Source organism: Nannobrachium achirus (assembly GCF_963921795.1).
Source record: "Nannobrachium achirus genome assembly, chromosome: 14".
Classification (NCBI taxonomy): Eukaryota; Metazoa; Chordata; class Actinopteri; order Myctophiformes; family Myctophidae; genus Nannobrachium; species Nannobrachium achirus.
The window spans coordinates 18104458-18125999 of NC_137821.1; the positions used below are offsets into that span (position 1 = coordinate 18104458).

The 21542-nt window shown below is 42.5% G+C and overlaps 1 protein-coding gene across 1 annotated transcript in view; it reads left to right on the top strand.

Moving 5' to 3' along the window:
• Positions 1-21542, top strand: part of LOC308298494 (transmembrane protein 151B-like) — a gene marked incomplete at both ends in the record, with an annotated part of 39571 nt that overhangs the window by 9335 nt on the left and 8694 nt on the right. The window contains 2 exons of the mRNA XM_080742109.1: positions 13339-13692; positions 15704-15838. Coding sequence (XP_080598235.1) covers positions 13339-13692; positions 15704-15838 — 489 coding nt within the window. The remainder of the gene's footprint in view (positions 1-13338; positions 13693-15703; positions 15839-21542) is intronic.

A 21542-nucleotide genomic window follows, 5' to 3' on the forward strand; every position in this document is an offset into this window, starting at 1 on the left:
TAGCTAGAAAAGAGAAGAGAAATTATTTTGAGCTGAACACCGTATGTCTGAAGCCATAATAGGTAATAGCAACAATTATTCATTTGTACTTCATTCTAGTGGTGGACAATATGACATTTCTGGCCAATATCGATATCCAATTAATAAATGCTGATGTCGATATGATCCCATTCTGTATTAAAAATAATAATATTTGTTTCTATTCTGAAAAAGACATATAAACAATTTGAGAAAGCAATGTCTCTTTATTCCAAAACTAGGGACGCACCATTATTCAAATGTTGGCCAATATCCCAATTTTTATTTAAAAATGTTCTAACATGTTGCCCTCTGAGCTTCCCCAGAAAACACTGATAGATTCTGCAGCCTTAGCTTCATCATCACAAAAGGCTTTTTCAGCTCCACATTCAACCATAATTATTATAAAATAAAATATTACATTAATATTTTGATATCGGTTTGATACTGATATTGCATTTTAAGGCCAACATCGGCCAATACCGATATGATGACCGATTAATAGGGGGCACAGTCCCGCCGGGGACGCTGGGGGCGTGTTCTCTCCTCCACGTCATCAGTACCCATACCGTAGGTGGGGTTGGCAAAAGGGCATTTCTGTGTGCAGTGTTCCCACGGTCATGACATTCCTGGAAATATTTTGAAATTAGAAAAATATTTTTCCAGTACTGGAAAAGTTTTGAAATTGATCAAGGGTCCTGAAAGGTCCTGGAAAAAAATGTATACCTCTGAAATGACAAATTAAACATTGGCCAAATTGTCAAATATTAGAGGGAGTTGCGAGGCGTTGTGAGCATGTAGATCGGCTATTTTCACAATAAAACCGTGTTGTACACAATTCCTCAACGCTTAGTGCTCGTCAGGGTGCCGGGGTTCCCAGTTCAAATATGATTATTTCGGGGGTCACGGCCTGAAAAGGTTGAGAACCACTAGCATACACTACCTGTCTTTGGGCATTGCGCATAGGACTCGTTATTGAGCTGAATTATTGTTATGTAGTCTTGGAAATTGGGTTAAATATTCTGGAAAAGTTTTGGAAATGAATTGGTAAAAATGTGTGTGAACCCTGTGTGTGGAGTTTGCTTGTTCTCCCCTTGTCTCCTAGGGAAGGTACCCTCACATGCAATAATTCTGGTCTCTATACTGACTCCCCCTTGCCAGCTGGGGCACCTGATGGAGGGGAAAGGAACTGGTTCGAATAACGTGTTCCTTCCACGCGTTACGTCCAACCGGGGAAACTCCCCCCTGTCAGGTGAAAAGAAGCGACATGGACTCCTCATGCATAGAAGGAAGCATGAGGGCAGTCCGTTGCTCTCCCCAGGTTGGCAGAGGGAGTGTAGCGCCCAGGGTGAAAAAATGGGTTACAAAATTGTGTTATAAAAAATGTATGATGACCGATTAATTGTCCATCTCTTTCTTTCTTTCATTCCTAATCACAATGAAAATGGAGAAAAGAGGGGATTTCACAATGCTGCTTCATCAGATTCACTCATAATACACAGTATGGTGGATGCCTTTAGCCTGCTTAGCCCCTCACACAGCAACATATGAGAAAGTTAGTCAGACCGTTGGCTGGGACTAATGGATTCATATTCTTGTCCTTGGACCCACCAGAAAGATAGGCCTATCCACTGAACAGCTGCACGCAGTTAATAAAAATATATGATATATGTGGAAGGATCCTCTTTTATCTAATAAAAATGAATAAGAAGAAAGCTAATGTTTGGCTTCAGGTCAGTTTGAATGTGAACAGATTTTGTTTCCGTTTCCCTGCCTGTATAACTTGATTATGTTGCTACGTTTTCTGCACGCCACTTGAAAACTTGTTAAGGAGGCCATCTGGAACACCTTTCACTCTGATGTAAATAAATTGTAGCCTCCGGAGATTTGGAAATTGCATTAGTCAATATCTGGATTGCAATTATTTTGGGCAATTAATTGGGCAGATCTGATTCATAACCTGTGCTTGTAGAAAGGCTGATCTAATAAGCCTACTCAAGACGGCGGAAAAAGAGGAAATACTGTACTGTTTGACTCACTTTAAAGGACCACTTTGTTTTTTTACAACAAGGGTTCATTTTAGATTGTCATTAGAGAAAAATAAAGATGAGTGTTAATGTTTTCATTTACTTCTTTCTATTGTTTTAGCAATTTGAATTACTTTGATTTCAGTGCATGGGGGCATGTGTAAAAAAGTGCCTAAATAGCCGTCAATTTCTTAATTACTATTTACAGTAACATTACTAGCCCCCAGTCATATCTGCCCATGAAAGATTGTGGTGCATCTTGGGAATGGGATAGCCACTTGCACGCATGCCCCCAACCATTGAAATCAATGTAATTAAAATCGCTAAAACGATAGAAAGCGGTCAATGAAAACGTTTTAACACTCATCTTTTCTTTTCTCTAATTACAATCTAAAATATGAACCCCAAAAGTTGTCATTTAAGTATTCACCTCATCACAGTCATATTTGCAATTGTGTTTTCTAAGTTGCATGTTAAGTTTGAATTCATTGTTTCTTAAAGACGTACTATTTATTGCTCAGCAAATGATAAAATATGCATAACATTGGCCGCATATATGGATTGTCTTTCTTTTTTTAAACATAGTTGGTAGGCTCCCCCATGTATTTTCACTCCAATGCACCATCACTGGGAACATATGCAATCAATCTTGTCTAGGGGGTTGTGCTTTATGCTGGCGGCCACTGGACTCACAGGTCCATTACTGTTAGCACTGCAGAGACCAGAAAAACGCTCATCTGGTGGTAAAAGGTTAAACATTTCTTTATGAGTCCCCAAGGTCAGTCCCCAATTAATTATCGATGGAGTAGCTCCAGGTTGCTGATGATGACTGTGCAGATTAGAGTCCTGGTGCTCTGGTGTCTCTTGTCCATGAACGTGTGTCTAATGTTGACAATTAAGGTGTGATGTTTAGCAAACATGAAGTTGAGCAATCCTATTCATTCATTAAAAGGGCCATACTGGTGCTCTGCCATATGTGATTCACGGTGTACTGCTGACAATTTTCCAAAGCATATTGTTATTTTTTTTAAGGAAGCCACTGGGTTCCATTAATTTAAATATGGTTTGAAATCAGGTGATTTCATTAAAGGGACTAGTTGAACAGTCCATGAATACTAGAGGTGTCACGATACGATTAATCTTCGATTCGCTATTGACTTTTCAGCCATAGATTGTAGTAGCACAGGCCTCCCTTAAAAAAAGAGATTATTCATCATAATGGGCAAGGCCAGGAATTTTGTATGGGGTTTTAAACTGTTCTACCATGGGGTGGACGAGCAGAGAAATGGGGCAGGTATAATCCTAACTGAATAGTATTCAGATTCAGATTCAGATTTCAGATTTCTTTATTAACCATTGTGTAATACACATAGGAATTTGCTTTGGCATACTACATTTTTGCATTCAAATCATTTTTTCACATATAACATAAAAACAAAAAACCGACAAACACCAAACAACCGACAGAACGCAACACGTAGTCACCACAGCAGCCATGGGCGGCGCTATCTTAGTATCAGATAGTATCAACAGCTTGAAGAGAAGTGTGAAGTGGCTGGAAGGGAGAAAATAAGAAAGGCACGAGGTGACTGGACAACTAAAAGACTTCAGAGAAAGTGCTTAGCATTAATAGCAAGGAAGACAAGGAGACCTGGTGGTGGAATGAGAGAGTACAGGAAGGCTACAGAGGAAGAGGTTGGCAAAGAAGAATTTGGGACAGCCAGAGAGAGGAAGAAGTAGGCAGGAGTACAAGGAGATAAGGGGTAACGCGAAGAGAGACGTGATAAGGGCTAAGGAAAAGGAGTACAAGATGTTGGACACCAAGGAGGGAGAAAAGGACCTGTATCGATCACTCTGAGCTAACGCGGACAGTTTCTGTATGCAGATGGGCGGGCGCGGCGAATCTCTCCGCGAGTCTCTGGCCAATAGCATGTGTTCTCCTCCCCCCACCCCCCTCTGCTCCTCTGCTCAGCGCAGAGAACGCTGCTGCGTCATGACGTCAACACATTCGGTGCGGCGCTCTCTGCACTCTGATTGGTTAGGGAAATTCTACACAAGTTCCTACAACAGTGATCATAACGCGATCGCCCAGGCTTCTTTTTCTTCCGATCGCCAAAAGAAGCCTAGGTTTCCGAGGCTATGTATCAATTTACTAGACTGAATTAAGGTGATAAAGGATGGAGAAAGAAATGTTCTAATAAGGGAAGACGGCGTGTTGAGAAGGAGTATTTTGACAGAACGGATGGAGGAAAGTGTCAGGAGTTGATTGTGACAGAAGGGTGCGAGTGAGATGGAACATGTACAGTCTGTAGGACGGTAGTGAGACCAGCCATGCTGTGCGGATTGGAAACGGTGGCACTGACAAGATTTCAGGAGGTGCGTCAGAATTGAAGATGACACGATTCACATTAGGAGTGACAAGGAAGGACATAATCAGAAATGACAAGGGCCTGTTACAGTTTACAGTTTACAGTTTAGGCATTTAGCAGACGCTTTTAATCCAAAGCGACTTACACTAAGCAGATAGAACATCACAATAATAAACAAGATAATAGGTCAGTACATTAACAGCAATATAACAATGTAAATGGATATCTATCTAGAGAAAACACAATATAATCAAAGTTCTAAAGAAACCTAAAAAACAAAAAAAAACAAATGCTGACTAGCTTCATGTATGGTCATTGATTTTACTGTAGTGCTAAGGGTTTAGGTGGAGTCTGAAAAGGTGAGTCTTCAGTCCACGGCGAAAGGTAGTGAGTGAGTCCGTTGTTCTGTGCGACAGGGAGTTTATTCCACAACTTCGGAGCCAAGAGGGCAAACTGTCTCGGACGAGTGGATTTTTGCCCTGGAGTTTTTAGCGAGGGTTCGGTCAGCATCCCTGTGTTGGCTGATCTAAGTGAACGAGTGGGGGTGTAGGGGTTGATCAGGTTTTGGAGGTATGGAGGAGCCATACCTTTGGCTGCCTTGAAGGTCAGCATCAGTGTTTTGTATTCCATGCGGGCCGCAAGCGTGAGCCAGTGGAGGCTGTTACAAACTTGATAACAAATGTATTGAGTACCCGGTATCAATAAGCTTTGGGCTTATCAAGCCTGTTATCAAGCATAGCGGCCCATGACCTCATGTTTAAACAATCAAGAAAAGAGGCGATCAAAAGATTATTACAGTACTCTTCATAATATAAAGCAATTTAACACATATTGCACAATAATGAATGGTTGTTTTAGTGATATTTATTGATAATATGTTTTACATTTTGTCAATAGTCATCTTCATAGATGGTGGTCAGCCACAAGCTCAGTCACAACAGCCCAATTAAAAAATAACAGTTCTGTTCAGAATTTGTCATCTCACGTTTTTTCCACGAAATATTAGAAAACGCTCAATAGTGAGCTCGATAAAACCTGGCTCAATAAGTAGGATCAGTAAAGGTGCTCATTATCAATAAAAAATTAACGAGCTCCATTCCTAGAAATGACTAAATGGATCTAAATGGAACTAAAAGGATCAGCCCACGCTAGAAGGTTAGGGGTTAAAGCAAGAGAGGCGAGGTTGTTTTTGCTTTATTCCCTGGCCATCTTGAAATAAATGGCCGATATTGAATCCAAAAAATGACAGTTATTATTGTACAATGTGAAACTATTGAATTCCTTGGCCTGCTGGCTGCATGCACAAGAAATATGACGCTGACTGGCTTAGTTTTTCATGAGATTAGCAGTAGACAGACAAAACACAGACACGCGCGCGCACGCACACACACACAAAACAGCGGCAGTTACTTTCAATATCTCCACATGCCTGGCGGAGATAAAGAACCTCCTGTTAAGACGTCTGCTTCCTCCTCTGAGGTCCTGGAAGCGAACGCAGACCCACAGACATCCAGATCCTCCCGTGTTGGTGGTTTTGATCATTGCAACATTGATCTGTTGCAGAGAAGAAGAAAAAAAAAAGCGACGAGTAAGAGGGGGGGAAGCTTTTTATTTTTTTGGGCACCATGCAGGGCTCCCCGGAGAGGTGCAGTCTGGCGCTTATACCTGCCTTCTCTTTTGGCACACGCTCTTCTCATCGCTCGCTCGCTCGCTCTCCCCCTCCCCTTTCTACCCTTCTCCCATCCTATTCGCTCCCCATGTGTGCATCCAAACAAGTATCAGAGCTGACAAGGCTAGATGCTCATTTTGTGACCCAGCCTCCTGGCAAACCACTAGCGGTGGAACTTACAGCAACAACAACAATAACACCTGCGTCTCACAAACAACATTTTAGCAGTACCCATTACGTTTCTGTATAAACGGTTCTCAAACCTTTTCATCTCAAGGAGCCCCAAAATTATATAATATATTTGGCCCCCATCTGAAAATATTTTGTTCCAGTGACCACCAGAAGCAGAGATTTTAGTTAAAAAATGGTTGCTTTTAAAAAACATACATTCAAAGATTTGCACAATTGTTCATGATTTAGAGCTTGTATATCTGCTATTTTTGAATAGCCAACCAATGGGCTATTATTTATGTATAGCTAAAATCTAAAAAAGACAGATGCTTTCCCGGTCTTATGGGTTGAAATCAAGAAGGTAGATGGAAGGAGTGTGGCAGGCTGGCAGATGCCTTAATGGTTATCTGGCCGTTGGTACCACAGGAGTACTCTTTAGACGAGTGAGTCCAGGGAGAGGCAGAGGAGTGGTCGTATGGAAGAAGGATGAGGCAAGGTTCATGCAATTCATGCACTTCATGCGGTTCTTGCACTTGACATTCGTGTGTTTCCGCGTATTTCGTACAGTTGACCTTATTTTCTGTTCTGAATATGAGTTGTTGTGAACGTTTCTTTGTGAAAGCACCTCAACGCCATGCCACCACGTTTGGGGGACAAACGGAAGACTTGCTCGTCAGTGGAGGAGAAAGAGTGGAAGTAGATGAGAGAGAGAGAGACAGAGTGAGAGAGAGAACACAGACTGGGCAGAAAGGTAAAGCAAGGTCACTCAGTACTTCGATGCTCTGTGGGTTTGTGGTGCATTGGTCTGCTCAGGACAAACAGGGTAGGGTACTACTGAGTGTATTCACTATTTATACTGTAATGTACGTCATCCACACAACACAACAGCCACCACTTTACACGTCTTCACTGAGACACATTACACACATACTGTACTATACTCCATCTATGAACAGCCCATCTCTCTCTCTCCATCCATCTACCCCATCTCTCTCTCTCTCTCTCTCTTTTCCCCTATACCTCCCTATCTACCTCCATCTTTCTCTCACTCTCTCCCCTCCCTTTCTCTACTTACTTCTCTCTCTCTCTCTCCCTCTTTCACTCGCTCCATTCCTTCTTTCTCTCGTTCTATTCCTACCCTCCTTTCTCTCATCTCTCTCTCACCCTCACTCACTCTCTCTCTCTGGGGTGGTCTGACAGATAAAGTCACAGACAAGGCTTGTTTACAAGCGGTACTACAGGGAAAGGAATATCCAAAAGGGAGACATACTGTAACGATATAATGGTTGCACTTTTAACATGTGGTGTAGATAGATAGTCCACCATTGGCTGGGTTGGCTTTGCTTGTAGAAATGCCCTTCAAGCTAGTTCATTTATTAAACAGGGACCTAAAGTATATGTCTGTGCGCAACGCTGCACGAGTGAGAGTGTGTGTGTGTGTGTGTGTGTGTGTGTGTGTGTGTGTGTGTGTGTGTGTGTGTGTGTGTGTGTGTGTGTGTGTGTGTGTGTGTGTGTGTGTGTGTGTGTGTGTGTGTGTGTGTGTGTGTGTGTGTGTGTGTGTGTGTGTGTGTGTGTGTGTGTGCACATGTGCGTGCTAGGGGTGATTGCAAATGGTGGCTCCCTTCTGCTCGATGGAAAGAGAGGGATGAAGAGAGAGGAGTGTTTGTGCATGAGAGAGAGAAAAAGAGAGAGAGAGAGATTATTGTGTTCTTGCTTGTGCTCTAAATGTAATGCTGTTAGACAGGGATAGAGGGAGCAAGAATGACAGAAGGGTGGGTGAGTGAGTGAGTGAGTGAGGGAGAGAGAGAGAGAGAGTGGTCGTGAGTGAAAAGGAGAGAAGGATCATCAAGGATGGAGGCAGACGGACAGACGGACGGACGGCGGGAGGGAGGGAGGCGGAAGGGTGCATGAACTTGAAAACGACGGAAAAGGGGAGGTAGAGATGGATAGAGCAGTGTGAGCGGGTGAAAGAGAGATGTACAGGGGGGCAAAATGTCCAGAATTATTGAGAGAAAGGGAGAGATGGAGGGAGGGAAAGATGGAGAGATGGAGGGCGATAGCGATGTGCTGACAGGACAGGGGGACTTGGCCGGGGAGGAGGAGAGGACGTGTCCTCGATCGGTGTCATCCCATCTTGTCCTCTCTCTCTCTCTCTCTCTCTCTCTCTCTCTCTCTCTCTCTCTCTCTCTCGTCTCTGCATTCAGCATGCATAAACATGACGAACAACCTCACCTTTCATTTCCGTCCTGCATTACACACGCATACACACATTGTCAATCTATCCGACTATTATGTTTCTCGGACTCAGTCTCGCGCTAGTGTGCGTGCGACACACACACACACACACACACACACACACACACACACACACACACACACACACACACACACACACACACACACACACACACACACACACACACACACACACACACAAATGAATGTGCGGGCATACAGTATGTCCTGTCTGTCGCTGTCTGTCTGTCTCTCTCTCACATACGCCCATACTTACTGGATATGCGTACGTGCAATCGTGAGATTCCAGCACATGGTCATGTATTTCTGTCCCACAAGCGGAGACATACTGTACGGCACGCACACCTGAAACACTCTTTGCCTCTCTGTATTTATGTCTCACATGCAGAATACGTACATACTGTACTCGTGCACCTTAAACGCTCTCTCTCTCACATGCCATTTAGCCACACACATACGTACAGAGACTACAGACACACACATTAGACACAATACATACACAATGTTCTGTCTCTTTCGTACCCGTTCCCTAATACACACACACGCGCACGCACACACACAGTCACACAGGCACTGCAGCAGCCAGCAGTAGTGATCCTGTATGCAACTGATGGCTCTGGGTGAATGGTCTGGAAGCATCGCTCTCATCTAAATTATTCACACACAGACACTGCTTGCAAGCGCCACGACGCCGTCAACTCTGTGTATGAGTGTGTGTGTGTGTGTGTGTGTGTGTGTGTGCATATTTGGCAGAGACACAACGCCAGTCTGGACGTTTCTGTGTGCATGTTTGTTTGTTGAAGACTGTGTATTGAAGAACGTGCTTATGTCCTTGTCTGATATGTACGTGAATGCAGTTGTAGACAAGATTACGGGATTGAAGAATGTGCTTACTGTGTGTCTGTGTGTGTACCTGTGCTGTGCACATGTGTTTTGTACTGTAACTGTGATCATTATATGAACGCAAGGCTGTCTCAATTTATGCACTTAGAGAGAGAGCGTGTGTGTGTGTGTGTGTGTGTGTGTGTGTGTGTGTGTGTGTGTGTGTGTGTGTGTGTGTGTGTGTGTTGTTTGTGTGTGTGTGCGTGCGTGCTGCACTTATCCTATGATGGCGTGATGTGTGGTAGGTTGGTAATGCGTTCCTATGTGCATACACACTTATACAGCATGGAAACATGACACCCTTTACAAAACAGGATGATGATGATGATAGAGAACAACAATCGCCTTCATACAGGATCCATATCGTCGTTGTCGGGTGGAAACCTTGTATGTCCAAAACCGTTTGTGTTGTATTTATCATTTTAAAAACAATTTAAATCTAGTGAAAATAGCAGATCTACAAGCACACAACGCCTTGATGCGAGGCGTTGTGTGCTTGTGCCTAAACCTAACCCAAACCCTGACCCTAACCTCAGTGAGGCTGAGGGAATACCGGTATATGGTCGAGGGAACATAGCCATGATCCCCTTGTAGAACTACTATTTTCACTGTTTTTTTGTGCGACAGTCTTGCATGATGAAGCAGGGCTTTACGTCACGAAAAAAGTACACATTTTGAAAATTGGAGATGCGAGGTTACTGCCCGACAGTTACGATATGAAAGCTTTGCCTTACAATGTTGACACCATCAACATGAAGTCACATTGTCACCTAATAGAGCAAAAAATCACCCTGTCAAAAAGCTCAAACTTCACGTTCCAACATGATCTAACCAGTAGCTGCATTGCATTCTCTCTGTGACTCCATCTCTGTGTCCTAACCTCCTAATCTCCTTTCCTCCTCCCTATCCTCTGTTTACTGTGATGCTGCTGCTAGCCAGGCCGCTAACAAACAAAGCAGAAAAGAGAGAGAACACATCACATCATCCAGTACAGGTTTTAGCCAGCCTACGCTGGCTCCCTGTGTTGTCCACAATGGGTTTTAAAGTCCTTCTACTTGTTTACAAAGCTCTCAACGGGTTCAGGGCCGGCCTATATCACATACTCCCTGTTGTTTTATGTTGCCCTTCATGAGCCATTAGATCCTCTACTGCAGGCTTTGCTGGATATGTATTCTAACCCCACCCAAAAGAACATTTGAGATGAATGAAGCTTTCTTCCATCATGGAACACCCACAGTACCTAAGGAGATGAAAGTAGTTTACAGTTTTTTTCGATTGCTAAAACACATTTTTCAAAACTGTACGTTCTTTTCAAAACTGCACACACAAAACTCCAAACATTACACACAAATTGCTAAACCCTGGCATCCCTTTGCAAAACAACTCTTTGCCATCAAGTCTCTTAACATGTTCACAAAATGGAACTTGTGTTTTCATTTGGTAAACACAGCCATATTTTCACATGACACACACATACCATTCATTGAATAAACACAACTAGCTTTTGGCTGAACACTACCAAGCATGTACAGAACACTGAAGAGCAAAATTGAAAACACAATTGTCGAAATGGAACACACCATAAGAATGACCATGGCTCTGGAGAATAAGATATTTCTCCTTTTGTAAAATGACTCAGTGGAGGCCTACTTTTTTCATTGTCAAACATAAAACAGCACACAAATATGCATCCAAACAAAAACAAGTTTTGATTTACAGTAGATTTAGGCATCATGCCTCTGGTCAGAGATGGGCACAAAAAACAAAAAAATATATATATTTTGAAAGAAATTGGTCAGTACTTGGTCTAATACTGACCAGGATACTGTCACCAATATACTATCCTGGTGACAGTCCTGGTATTTATACCTTTGTATTTCAAATATTTTTTTGTATTTTGTGCCCATCTCTGCCCCCGGTTCCTGTCTCAATGTTCAGTTGTGCAACAACTGTGGTTTTTAGACAACAGGGGGATTTGTAATTGACACTAGACCCGAAAGTTTAGAGATTTGAATATTTGTGTGTTGTGGATTGATGCGTTGAGATTTTATGTGAGAAGTGTGTGCAAACCTGAAAATTGTGTGTTGTGTTTTGACAACAAGGTGATGTGAAATTTACATCAGAGTGTAAAGAAGGAAAGTCAGAGTCTAATATGATAAGGAAATCTAAAGTAGTAACAAATTGAGTCAAGTGATTGGGGACAGAAGTAAAGGTTGTGAAAATTGTGCCTAATTTTAGCTTTTTGTGTTTTAGCAATCGAAAAAAACTGTAAGCCCTGTTAGCTTTGATGTCTCTCTATAACACCATTATAAGAATATGCTTTGTTTTATTTGCTCACTTTTTAATCTGTTATCTTTTTTGTACTGCCTACATTTCCTCATTTTAGCTTCTGTCTCTCTTTCTTTCTCTCTCTCTCTCTCTCTCTCTCTCTCTCTCTCTCTCTCTCCTTATCTTGCGACATGCAGCTTATGATTGTCATTAATCTTTATAGTTTAGTTCATTCAAGTTTACTTAGTCATCTAATTAGTAATTTGTTTTGTCTGTTCCCTTTAATGATTTATTTCTTGTTGGAACTTAAACTTACTGAGCAGCAGCCAGCCGGTTTAATTAAAAAGGTTTTTAAGGGCCAAAATCTTGTTTTTAATGGTCATTACCTCCATGGCCATTGGCATTCGCTTTATCTTGATCTCTAATTCACTACTTTGTCTTCTCTCTGCTATCTTTCTTGTTTCTCTCTGTCATAGATCTCCTCTGTTCACCTCTCTTTCTCAGCTCTCCTCTCCTCTGTTCCTCATCGTTTCACCCTACTCCGTCTCTCTCCTCATCATATTCTGTCCAATAGCAACCCAGTGTCTTAACCTATACTTTGTTCCCCGTTCTATTAGCCGGGGACCCAGTCACCCAAAATGTGAGATGACCTGTGATGTCATGTTTTATGTATTAGTTTGGTCATTAAGGTCCACAGAATGAGAGCTCTGCTCTGCCCTCTCATCTCCTGACCCCTTTTTTCGCGATGTTTCCGGCAGAGCAGACCTCTCATTCTGTGGACCTTAATGACCAAACTAATAGAAATAAAACAGAAATAAAAAATACGGCATGACATCACAGGTTCAAGTTAACCCTATTCCTTGAGTCCCTGACTATCTCTCTTTTCTTCTCTTTCACCCATCTCCCCCTTGCTTTTCATCTTTCGCTCACTTTCCTACCTCTCTTCTCCTTCTTTTACTCGTATCTCCTCCTCTCCCATCTTTCTTCCCTCTCCCATTTCCCCCTCTCTTTCTCTATCTCTCTCTCCTCCTTTTCTTCTCTCCCCTCCGCCTTGTCTCCTGCCCCCCATGGGGTCAGTATGCAAAAGACTATTGCGATTATCTCAAATAATTGCGAATAGGCAATTGTGTAATAACTGTGACAGGCCTAGACCTCCCTAACTAATAGCAACCCAGTGTCTTAACCTAGTGGTTCTCAACCTTTTCAGGCCGCGGCCCCCCAAATAATCATATCTTAACTGGGGGACCCCCCACCCTGAGGAGCACTAAGAGTTGAGGCATTACATTTTGAATAACACTGTAAAGCGAGGCGTTGTGAGCATGTAGATCGGCTATTTTTACAATTTCTCCCTCTAATATTTTACAATTTGGCCAATGTTTGATTTTAGAGGTATTATAAAGTCCTTAAACTGTGACTTTAGAATGTGCAGATACCCTCTATCTATACACTTAAACCTTATGTTGATTTGTTTACTGTTAAGTGCCAAAACAATAATGTTGCACATTAAGTTAATCATCCGGGGACCCGCCAAAATAATGTGGGGACCCCCCTGGGGGTCCCGACCCACAGGTTGAGATCCACTGTCTTAACCTATACTTTGTTCCCCGTTCTTCTCTCCCTCTCGTCTCCCATCTTTGTCTCTCCTATCCTTTTACTCTACACCCCCATCCACCAACAGCAGCGTCCGGTGCAGCAGTCTCTGGCCTCCTCCCTGTGCCGGGAGTCCCACTGGAAGTGCCTGCTGCTGACGCTGCTCATGTACGGCTGCTTCGCCACGCTGGCCTGGTGCGCGCTGTGCCGCGTGCCCGTCCTGGGCGCCGCCTCCTCCGTGGCCCTGGCCAACGGCGGCGCCGACGCCGACGGGGCCACCTCGGCGGCCTTCTACCGGGACATCCTGCACTTCGAGAGCCCCTGCTCCAGCGGCTACGTCTACATCCCGCTGGCCTTCCTCGCCATGCTCTACGTGGTCTACCTGGTGGAGTGCTGGCACTGCTTCTCCAAGACCGCCACGCTGGCCAACGCCGAGTTCCAGGTGTGTGTGCGTGCGTGCGTGCGTGCGTGCGTGCGTGCGTGCGTACTGTAGGCCTATGTGTGTAAACAGAGCGTTCATCTTGAAATTAGATGACGGCACTGCAGATTCCCTCGTGTATGGGGATAATCATTTTTTCATTAATTTGCTGTGCATTGTAAGCACTAAAACCAAATGCCAAAGAAACTACTTACACACACGTTATATATGACCTCTAGCGTAATTCAGGTCTTTGTCTGACCAGCCAGTTGCAAGAGCGGAATTCTACTTTGTACTTGCAAAACCAAAATAGCTGATCTACAAACGTTTCTCCTGCATTGTGAGCATGCATAGATCTGCTACTTTTAGATTACAGTTTACAGTTTAGGTATTTAGCAGATGCTTTTAATCCAAAGCGACTTACAATAAGCAGATAATACGCATCACTATAATAAGCAAGATAATGTCAATACAGTACATACAACAACAATATAACAATATAACAAATGCACAGGAATATCAATCTAGAAAAAAACAATAACATAGGTAGACCATGCACATAATCAGTAAAAAACTTCTAAAACCTAAAAAATGCTATCTAGCTTCATGTATGGTCATTGAGACTGAAGGGGGAGTGTTACAGTAGTGCTATGGGTTTAGGTGGAGTCTGAAGAGGTGAGTTTTCAGTTCACGGCGGAAGCTAGGGAGTGAGTCTGTAGTTCTTAGTGCGACAGGGAGTTTATTCCACAGTTTGGGGGCCAGGAGGGCAAATTGTCTAGGACGAGTGGATTTTTGTCCTGGGGTTTTTAGCGAGGGTTCTGTCAGCATCCCTGTGTTGGCTGATCTGAGTGAACGGGTGGGGTTGTAGGGGTTGATCAGGTTTTGGAGGTATGGAGGAGCCATACCTTTGGCTGCTTTGAAGGTCAGCATCAGTGTTTTGTATTCAGTGCGCAACCGGAAGCCAGTGGAGGGAGCGGAGAAGGGGGGAGACATGTGAGAATTTGGGCTGGTTGAAGACCAATCGTGCCGCAGCATTTTGGATCAGTTGGAGAGGTTTAAGTGCACATGCTGGGAGGCCAGTGAGATGCTTGGGTTTAGTGGTTAACTGCTAAGATTAGAATGTACTATTTGGAATGGTACAGATTGTTTCTGTGACTCACTCAGGGTCCCAAATAACACGGACCAGAATGCATTTTCACTTACGTATGAAAGCATTACAGGAACCCAGTATAGCCAAGTGCAGGCAAATACAGTTCTTGGGTAAATTATGGAGACCATCCGGAACTTGGGCCGATTGGAAGAATACATTCCGTACATGCTCTGGGGAGAGATTGTTGTCCTGCAAAGTACTTGATAATAATGGATTTTATTGTATTTATAATGCACTTTACTTTTGTGAAAATCTCAAAGTGCTACAATGAGCATTGTATAATAAAAAAAAAGAAGCGTCTCTATAAAAGATCTAAGAAACTGAACTATAACATTTAAAACATGAGGGCATAAAGCCTAGAGATAAAACCAGTGTAGCTACTACTACTACTTTGATTGCAAAACAATATTTATTGCAAAAAAAAAGATGGTGATGAAAGAGAAAACGCCTGGTTATACAGTAACTGCTTGGAGAGAGGGTTTATTCTGCAATGTTTTGAAATGAAAATCCCATGACTGTCACAGCGATCATGGCTTTTAAACTTCCTGAATTGTGCAAGGATCCTTATTTTTCCGTTTTACATGTGTATATAAGGCAGAAGTCCTAGCGCAATATGCACCCTCGTAACATACATGTATGTAGCCTCCAGGCGTCAGAGAAAGAATCTTATTGTTTTACAGTTTAATTGATAGTATTAATCAGTCGATATGTACATATAGGTTTGGTTACAAGTTTGCAAACAATAGCTACCTTCAATTACAACGCACTAGTGCCAGTATGGTATAGATCTCTCCCCATGCATGATTGCTAAACTCATTTCTAAGTGTGTGTGTGATACATATTACACACATATATACTGACTGATTGACTAAATGTTTGACACAGGAAGTGTTGGAGCGTGTGCAGAGGCTCCAGCAGGCCACGCCCTGTATCTGGTGGAAGGCCATCAGCTATCACTACGTGAGGAGGACCAGACAGGTGACCAGATACCGCAATGGAGACGCATACACCACCACACAGGTAAGGCGTTATGGTACCTACTGGATGTCTTCGTCTGGTCTGCCCATATTGCCTAATGTGTCAGCACCCCTTAACTCTGTAACTCATGCTTCCAGTGGTGGAAAAGGTACTCCGATTTGTTTTTGACATGCCCCGAAATTATAATAGGATGATACAGTAGGTCACGTGGTCTCTCTGAAAACGGTCTGAAATAGTCTGAAACTCATGTCACAGTGTAATCTGCTCCTCGCCCCCCAACAACAGCTGACCAGTACAGTAAGTAGTCTAAGTACAGTCAATTAATTTGTTTGGCTTATAATGACATCATAAACATGAGGAGTAATAGCCTATAGTTTGGTCGTGCTTCCATTGTGAACTATTCTGCCCTTGTCCCTCTCCATTCCATTCAACTCATTCCATTGTAATCATCCATTGCAATAATATAGCCTATCATTCCAAATCATCAGTGACATGTAGACTATAGGCTACTCATGTCTGTCAAATATTGTTTTAGTTCAAGACAGGCAATAAAAAGCTGCGTCAACAATAGCCTACTCTGCCCACACAATAAAAAGCCATAGGCTATGCTACAGTAGACCCGTAACCCATGACATTTGTGAAATCCTTTTATTTCCGAGGTTCTGATGACCCGACCATTTAATGATTAGGCTATTAAGCCCATGCCTGCGTGCCTCTGTCTCGATCCACGCAGCACACACGTTAAACAGCTCTCAGTCCGTTCATTCTCCTCATCAGAATGCACGCCAGCACACATTGATTGATGGCTTTATAGTTCCTAGTGGTTATTTTCACTGACGTACAAAAATAGCCAAAACTGAGCACATTTCGATCTGTTGGGGCAAAGCTAATTTGAAAAAAGAATAAAAGCCTTTTAAAATGTTATATAATATTGGAATGCTCAAATAATCAATTACATCATGCTGCAAACTGGGCAAATACATCTAGGTCAGATCAATTAACTCCCGTGCACAGCTGTAAGACTGTAAAGTTAATATCCCAATAGGTCTATTTAATAGCATAACCAAATGGTATTTTCAAAACGAATAGTGGTTTACAAACCTTTAGGGTACCTGAATATTCACGCACATCCCTATTCCTTTATTAACAGTTTTAAAATGCAGCACAATAATGGCTGCATGGCTATAATGCAATGAAATTAATTCTCCGCCTCCCCGCTTTATTGTGCTTGACACGGAGAGAATAAAATCATACAGAAAATTAAAACAGACTTCTCACAGATTAGCCTAATTTAAATGATGACAATCGCTGATTTATAATGCAAGTGCTGTCAGCCTGTCAGTGCTCTTTTCATGGCCATAATTTGACCAAAGGTAGCCTAGTCCACTGGCAAGAATAAGGGATGGAGCTCGTTATTTTTTATTGATAATGAGCACCTTATCGCTCCTCATAATATGGATATTCTACAGAGACCACAGGATTTTCTCATTGTAGCAAGGAGGAGGAGCACAAGGTGACGTAACCAGGCAAAGAACTTCTCCGTTTATGCTGTCCACATGGTAAAATAAATACGCCCGGGTAACAAAAATGCACTGCAGCCGGAGTTTTGGAAACTATTCGTCTAGTCCTCCGTTTACATGCGTTTGCATGTGGACACCCATGGGTAATCGTGGCTTTACCTCCCCGGTGAAAAATAATCTGTTGTCGTCTGGACGGTCCCTTAGTTACTTCCCACCACAGAATGCTTCCATAAGTAGTTCTGAGATTCTGAATTCACAAAACAAAAATAAATACAGTATATATAATAGTCATCCTGGCCCGTAGAAGGTACGCTGTAAAATTATTCACAAAATGTGAAATATATACAGGGATTGATTCTCTTGGCCTACTGGCAGCATGCACAAGAAATGTGATGCTGATCATTGATCGGTCAGGGACGCAGACAGACAATATTCTGATCTGACCCCTTGGCCTGGAGGGCCTAAGGTTATAAAGTCCCCCTTCAGGATTTCATCAGGATGGAGGACAATTATTGTTTTTAATTTGTATTCTTTACACCACCTTTCAACACCATCGACAGTGGTTAGAATAATGAGTGGGCACTGCGTCAGTCTGAAAGATGAGTGTGACGTGTTGTGGTCTTATAGAGCAAAACACTTTAGCCAGCGCTAGCGACGTTAGAATCTTGCTAGCAGCCTCCAGTAAGAGTGCCAGGAGGCAGAAACTGCGTTTGTGGTGAACGACGACACACTGTTACATTTGACAAACCTTTTAATTTGAAAGACCCAATTTCATGGAGACCAGTATAGAGCATCGCAGTCGAAGCCCCATCCCGTCTTCACTCTGGTGTCAGAAGCGTTTTTCCCATTCATTTCTTCCATAGACATTTCATAAAGTATTTATTTAAACGTTTTTAAGCCTCGGACAAAGCCACCTCGGCTGGTGAGGAATAATGACTATTCATTTTTTTTAATGCAACGATTAATTAGAAAGCTGAAAAAATGGGCAGGGTACAAGACTGTGTACATCATTATTTTAAAAATTGCAGAGACTACACTCCCAGAATGCATTGCGAATGACACTTGTTTCCTATTTGTAAAAGAAAGACACTCGCTCATGGATTTCTGCTGAAGTGCAATAATCCGCCGGGAAGACAGGTGGCAGTAAGGTACTTCTGCGGTAACCGCAAGATACATGAAAGAAGAAGCTAGACCAATCACAGACTTCGATTTCACGGATGTAAATTTTTAGCAGTATGGGTAATGCGGTTCTTCTCTGTGCGATCTTGATTAAAACGTGATTTTACTAAAACTAGAGTGATTGCATACATACTCTGGGGTTCTACAGGAGCATATAGAACCATTTTACAACCACCAGCCTAGTGGTAAGTGTACATTGAATTGCTACGACTTTGTGGCTGATAATGAAAAACCCTATGGTGAAAATGAATGGAATATTTACTTCCGACACCTCACTGCGATGCTCTATAGCAACTATTTACATACTTTTTGTTGTTTTCTGAAATAATAAATCTCCGACCAATGGACTTGAAACTTTGCGGCCCGGCATGAAGTTATCGGATAGGCAGTTGTCCAGAACCACCGGTTTGACCGACATCATATATATTAAAATTGGATTAAAGGGATAGTTCACCCCCAAAATGACCTTTTCTCTATCGATTACTCGCCCCATGGAGACTTGAATTCATTTTGTGGATTTTTTTTCCCCGTCACATTCCTAAGCCAATAATTTGAGGAGACTACAGTATTTGTGTCTCCATAGGGTACAAACAGTCTCTTTGTGTCTCCATAGAGAACATTCCTAAACCAATAATCTGAGGAGACTCTTTGTGTCTCCATAGGGAACAAAGCAGGCCCTTTGTGTCTCCATAGAGAACCACTGCTGGACCAGATGGAGGGTGGATTCTTTCTAGATATTGTAGTCAGATAGGGTACGTCCATCTTCCTGTTGCTTTCCAGCAAATCTCAGCCTCTGCTGCTCATCTCCATATACTGTAATATGGGCATATCAGTTGGATCGACCCCCTCAATGATGGACGGATACAGAGATGGGTACTACAACAGCTAGTCTGACAATGGGTACAGTCGGTATTACATAACCGGTTGGGTCATGCATTCCCAACTTGTTCCCTAGAAGGCCGGTTCCCAACAGTCATTAAGTCATAATATTGGAAGTCAATGGGCTGGGATCGTGCTGAAACCTTGCCCAAAGGTTTCATATAGATCATAATGACCATTATTTGACAGTGTCCAATATCTATTAGAACCAGTCTTGTTGTTAATGTCTATTAGACCCTTTAGGCTTGTTGTTGTCAATGTCTTTGTCTTCATTTGTCTTCATTTATCCCCACAGCACTGCAGGTGATTAGTGCCTATGCAGTTTTACCAGAGCCCTGTTAAGCCCGTACAGAGTCGGTCCGCGGTGGAATAGTGCCGTGTAGTCTTTTTGAGTCATAAAACTACAACGTTAACGCTCAAAAAGACTACACGGCACTACACCGCGGTTCCACCGCGGACCCGACTCTGATACAGGCTTTAGTCAGCATTACCTGCTTCCACCTCTCACAACGTGGATCTAGGGTTGGATTTTGAGAGGCTTTTTGAGCGGTGCAAACCGCTCCTATAGGTGGCTGTGCGTGTGTCTGTAGCCTTTTTCCTCAGCATTTTGCCATAGTAAAATGTGTGTACGTAGCATCATGTTTGTCTAGTGATGTCATATGTCGTATGTCTGTAGCCTTTTTCCTCAACGTTTTGCCATATAGTCCACTTGCCAGAATCTGAACCCTGGCATATTGAGTACACCAAGGTTTTATGTTAGAAATGTTGAGTATGGGTCCCCAGCATGTAGAAACTGCCGGATGCTAACTTGCATATGTTGAGCAATTTTCATAATTTGCATAATTCGATTTATTTAGCATAATCCTCCATAATAATGGATAATATGTCAAAAACTGATTGGCCGATTTGAACAATATTGGAGTGGTTTTGGGGGGTATTGAGGATGCTGAATCCATTTCTGACATTTTCTAAATTCAAAATTGCTGTTTTAAACCGGAAATGGCCATATACCAACTGGAAAATCAACAAAAAGTATCAAAATCACCCCACTTTAAGTTGGTATAAGGCCATTTCCGGTTTAAAACGGCCATTTTGAATTTAGAAAATGGATTCAGCATCCTCAATACCCCCCAAAACCACTCTAATATTGTTCAAATCGGCCAATCAGTTTTTGACATATTATCCGTTATTATGGGGGATTATGCTAAATAAATCGAATTATGCAAATTATGAAAATTGCTCAACATATGCAAGTTAGCATCCGGCAGTTTCTACATGCTGGGGACCCATACTCAACATTTCTAACATAAAACATTGGTGTACTCAATATGTCCGGGTTCACAATGGGGCTCTATGGGCTGGCAAGTAGACTAATAGCAAAACGTGTGTGTGTGTAGCATGCTATAGCCTGTACATCCTAGATGTTATGCAAGCACGACCACCGCTCACTTCACATTGGGTGTGATTTTTTTCCCTTTATCTGGCCACTGGCCAGTTGTTTCAAAAATGTTATTTTATTGAAAGCACCTGATCTACAAAAATAATATAACCTTTAAAAAAATGAAAATATGAAAAAAAAAGATTGTGTACAACACAAGATGGAGTCACCCTTGACAAATACGAGTTGGATTTTGAGAGGCACACATTATTTTTTTGGTGGGTGCCTCGTGAGTCACAAAGAGAGCATATACCAGCCTCTAGTCCTTTCTTTTTCCTGAAGCTGCCTCAATCAGACCCAAGACATTACTGTATGACATCATGGTATGATAGATTTTATTTTCTATCTGGCCAGCTGGCCAGTTGTTTGAACATCTTTATTTTATTTAGCCGATTATGTATTTTTGTTATTATAATTGATTATCAAGTTGGTCTTGGACATCCTTTCCCAGCCATTTTCTCATGTTGGATTCATAAGATTGTCCTCTGCTCAGTCACAGTCACACACATCAAGTTGGAGAATGGACAAACCTTATGATTATGGAATAATTTACTGCCCTCCCCTCAGACGAAGCACAAGATGGAGGGTGGATTCTTTCTGGATGTTGTAGTCAGAAAGGGTGCGTCCATCTTCCAGTTGCTTGCCAGCGAAGATCAGCCTCTGCTGGTCAGGGGGAATTCCTTCTTTGTCTTGGATCTTGGCTTTGACATTCTCAATGTTATCACTTGCC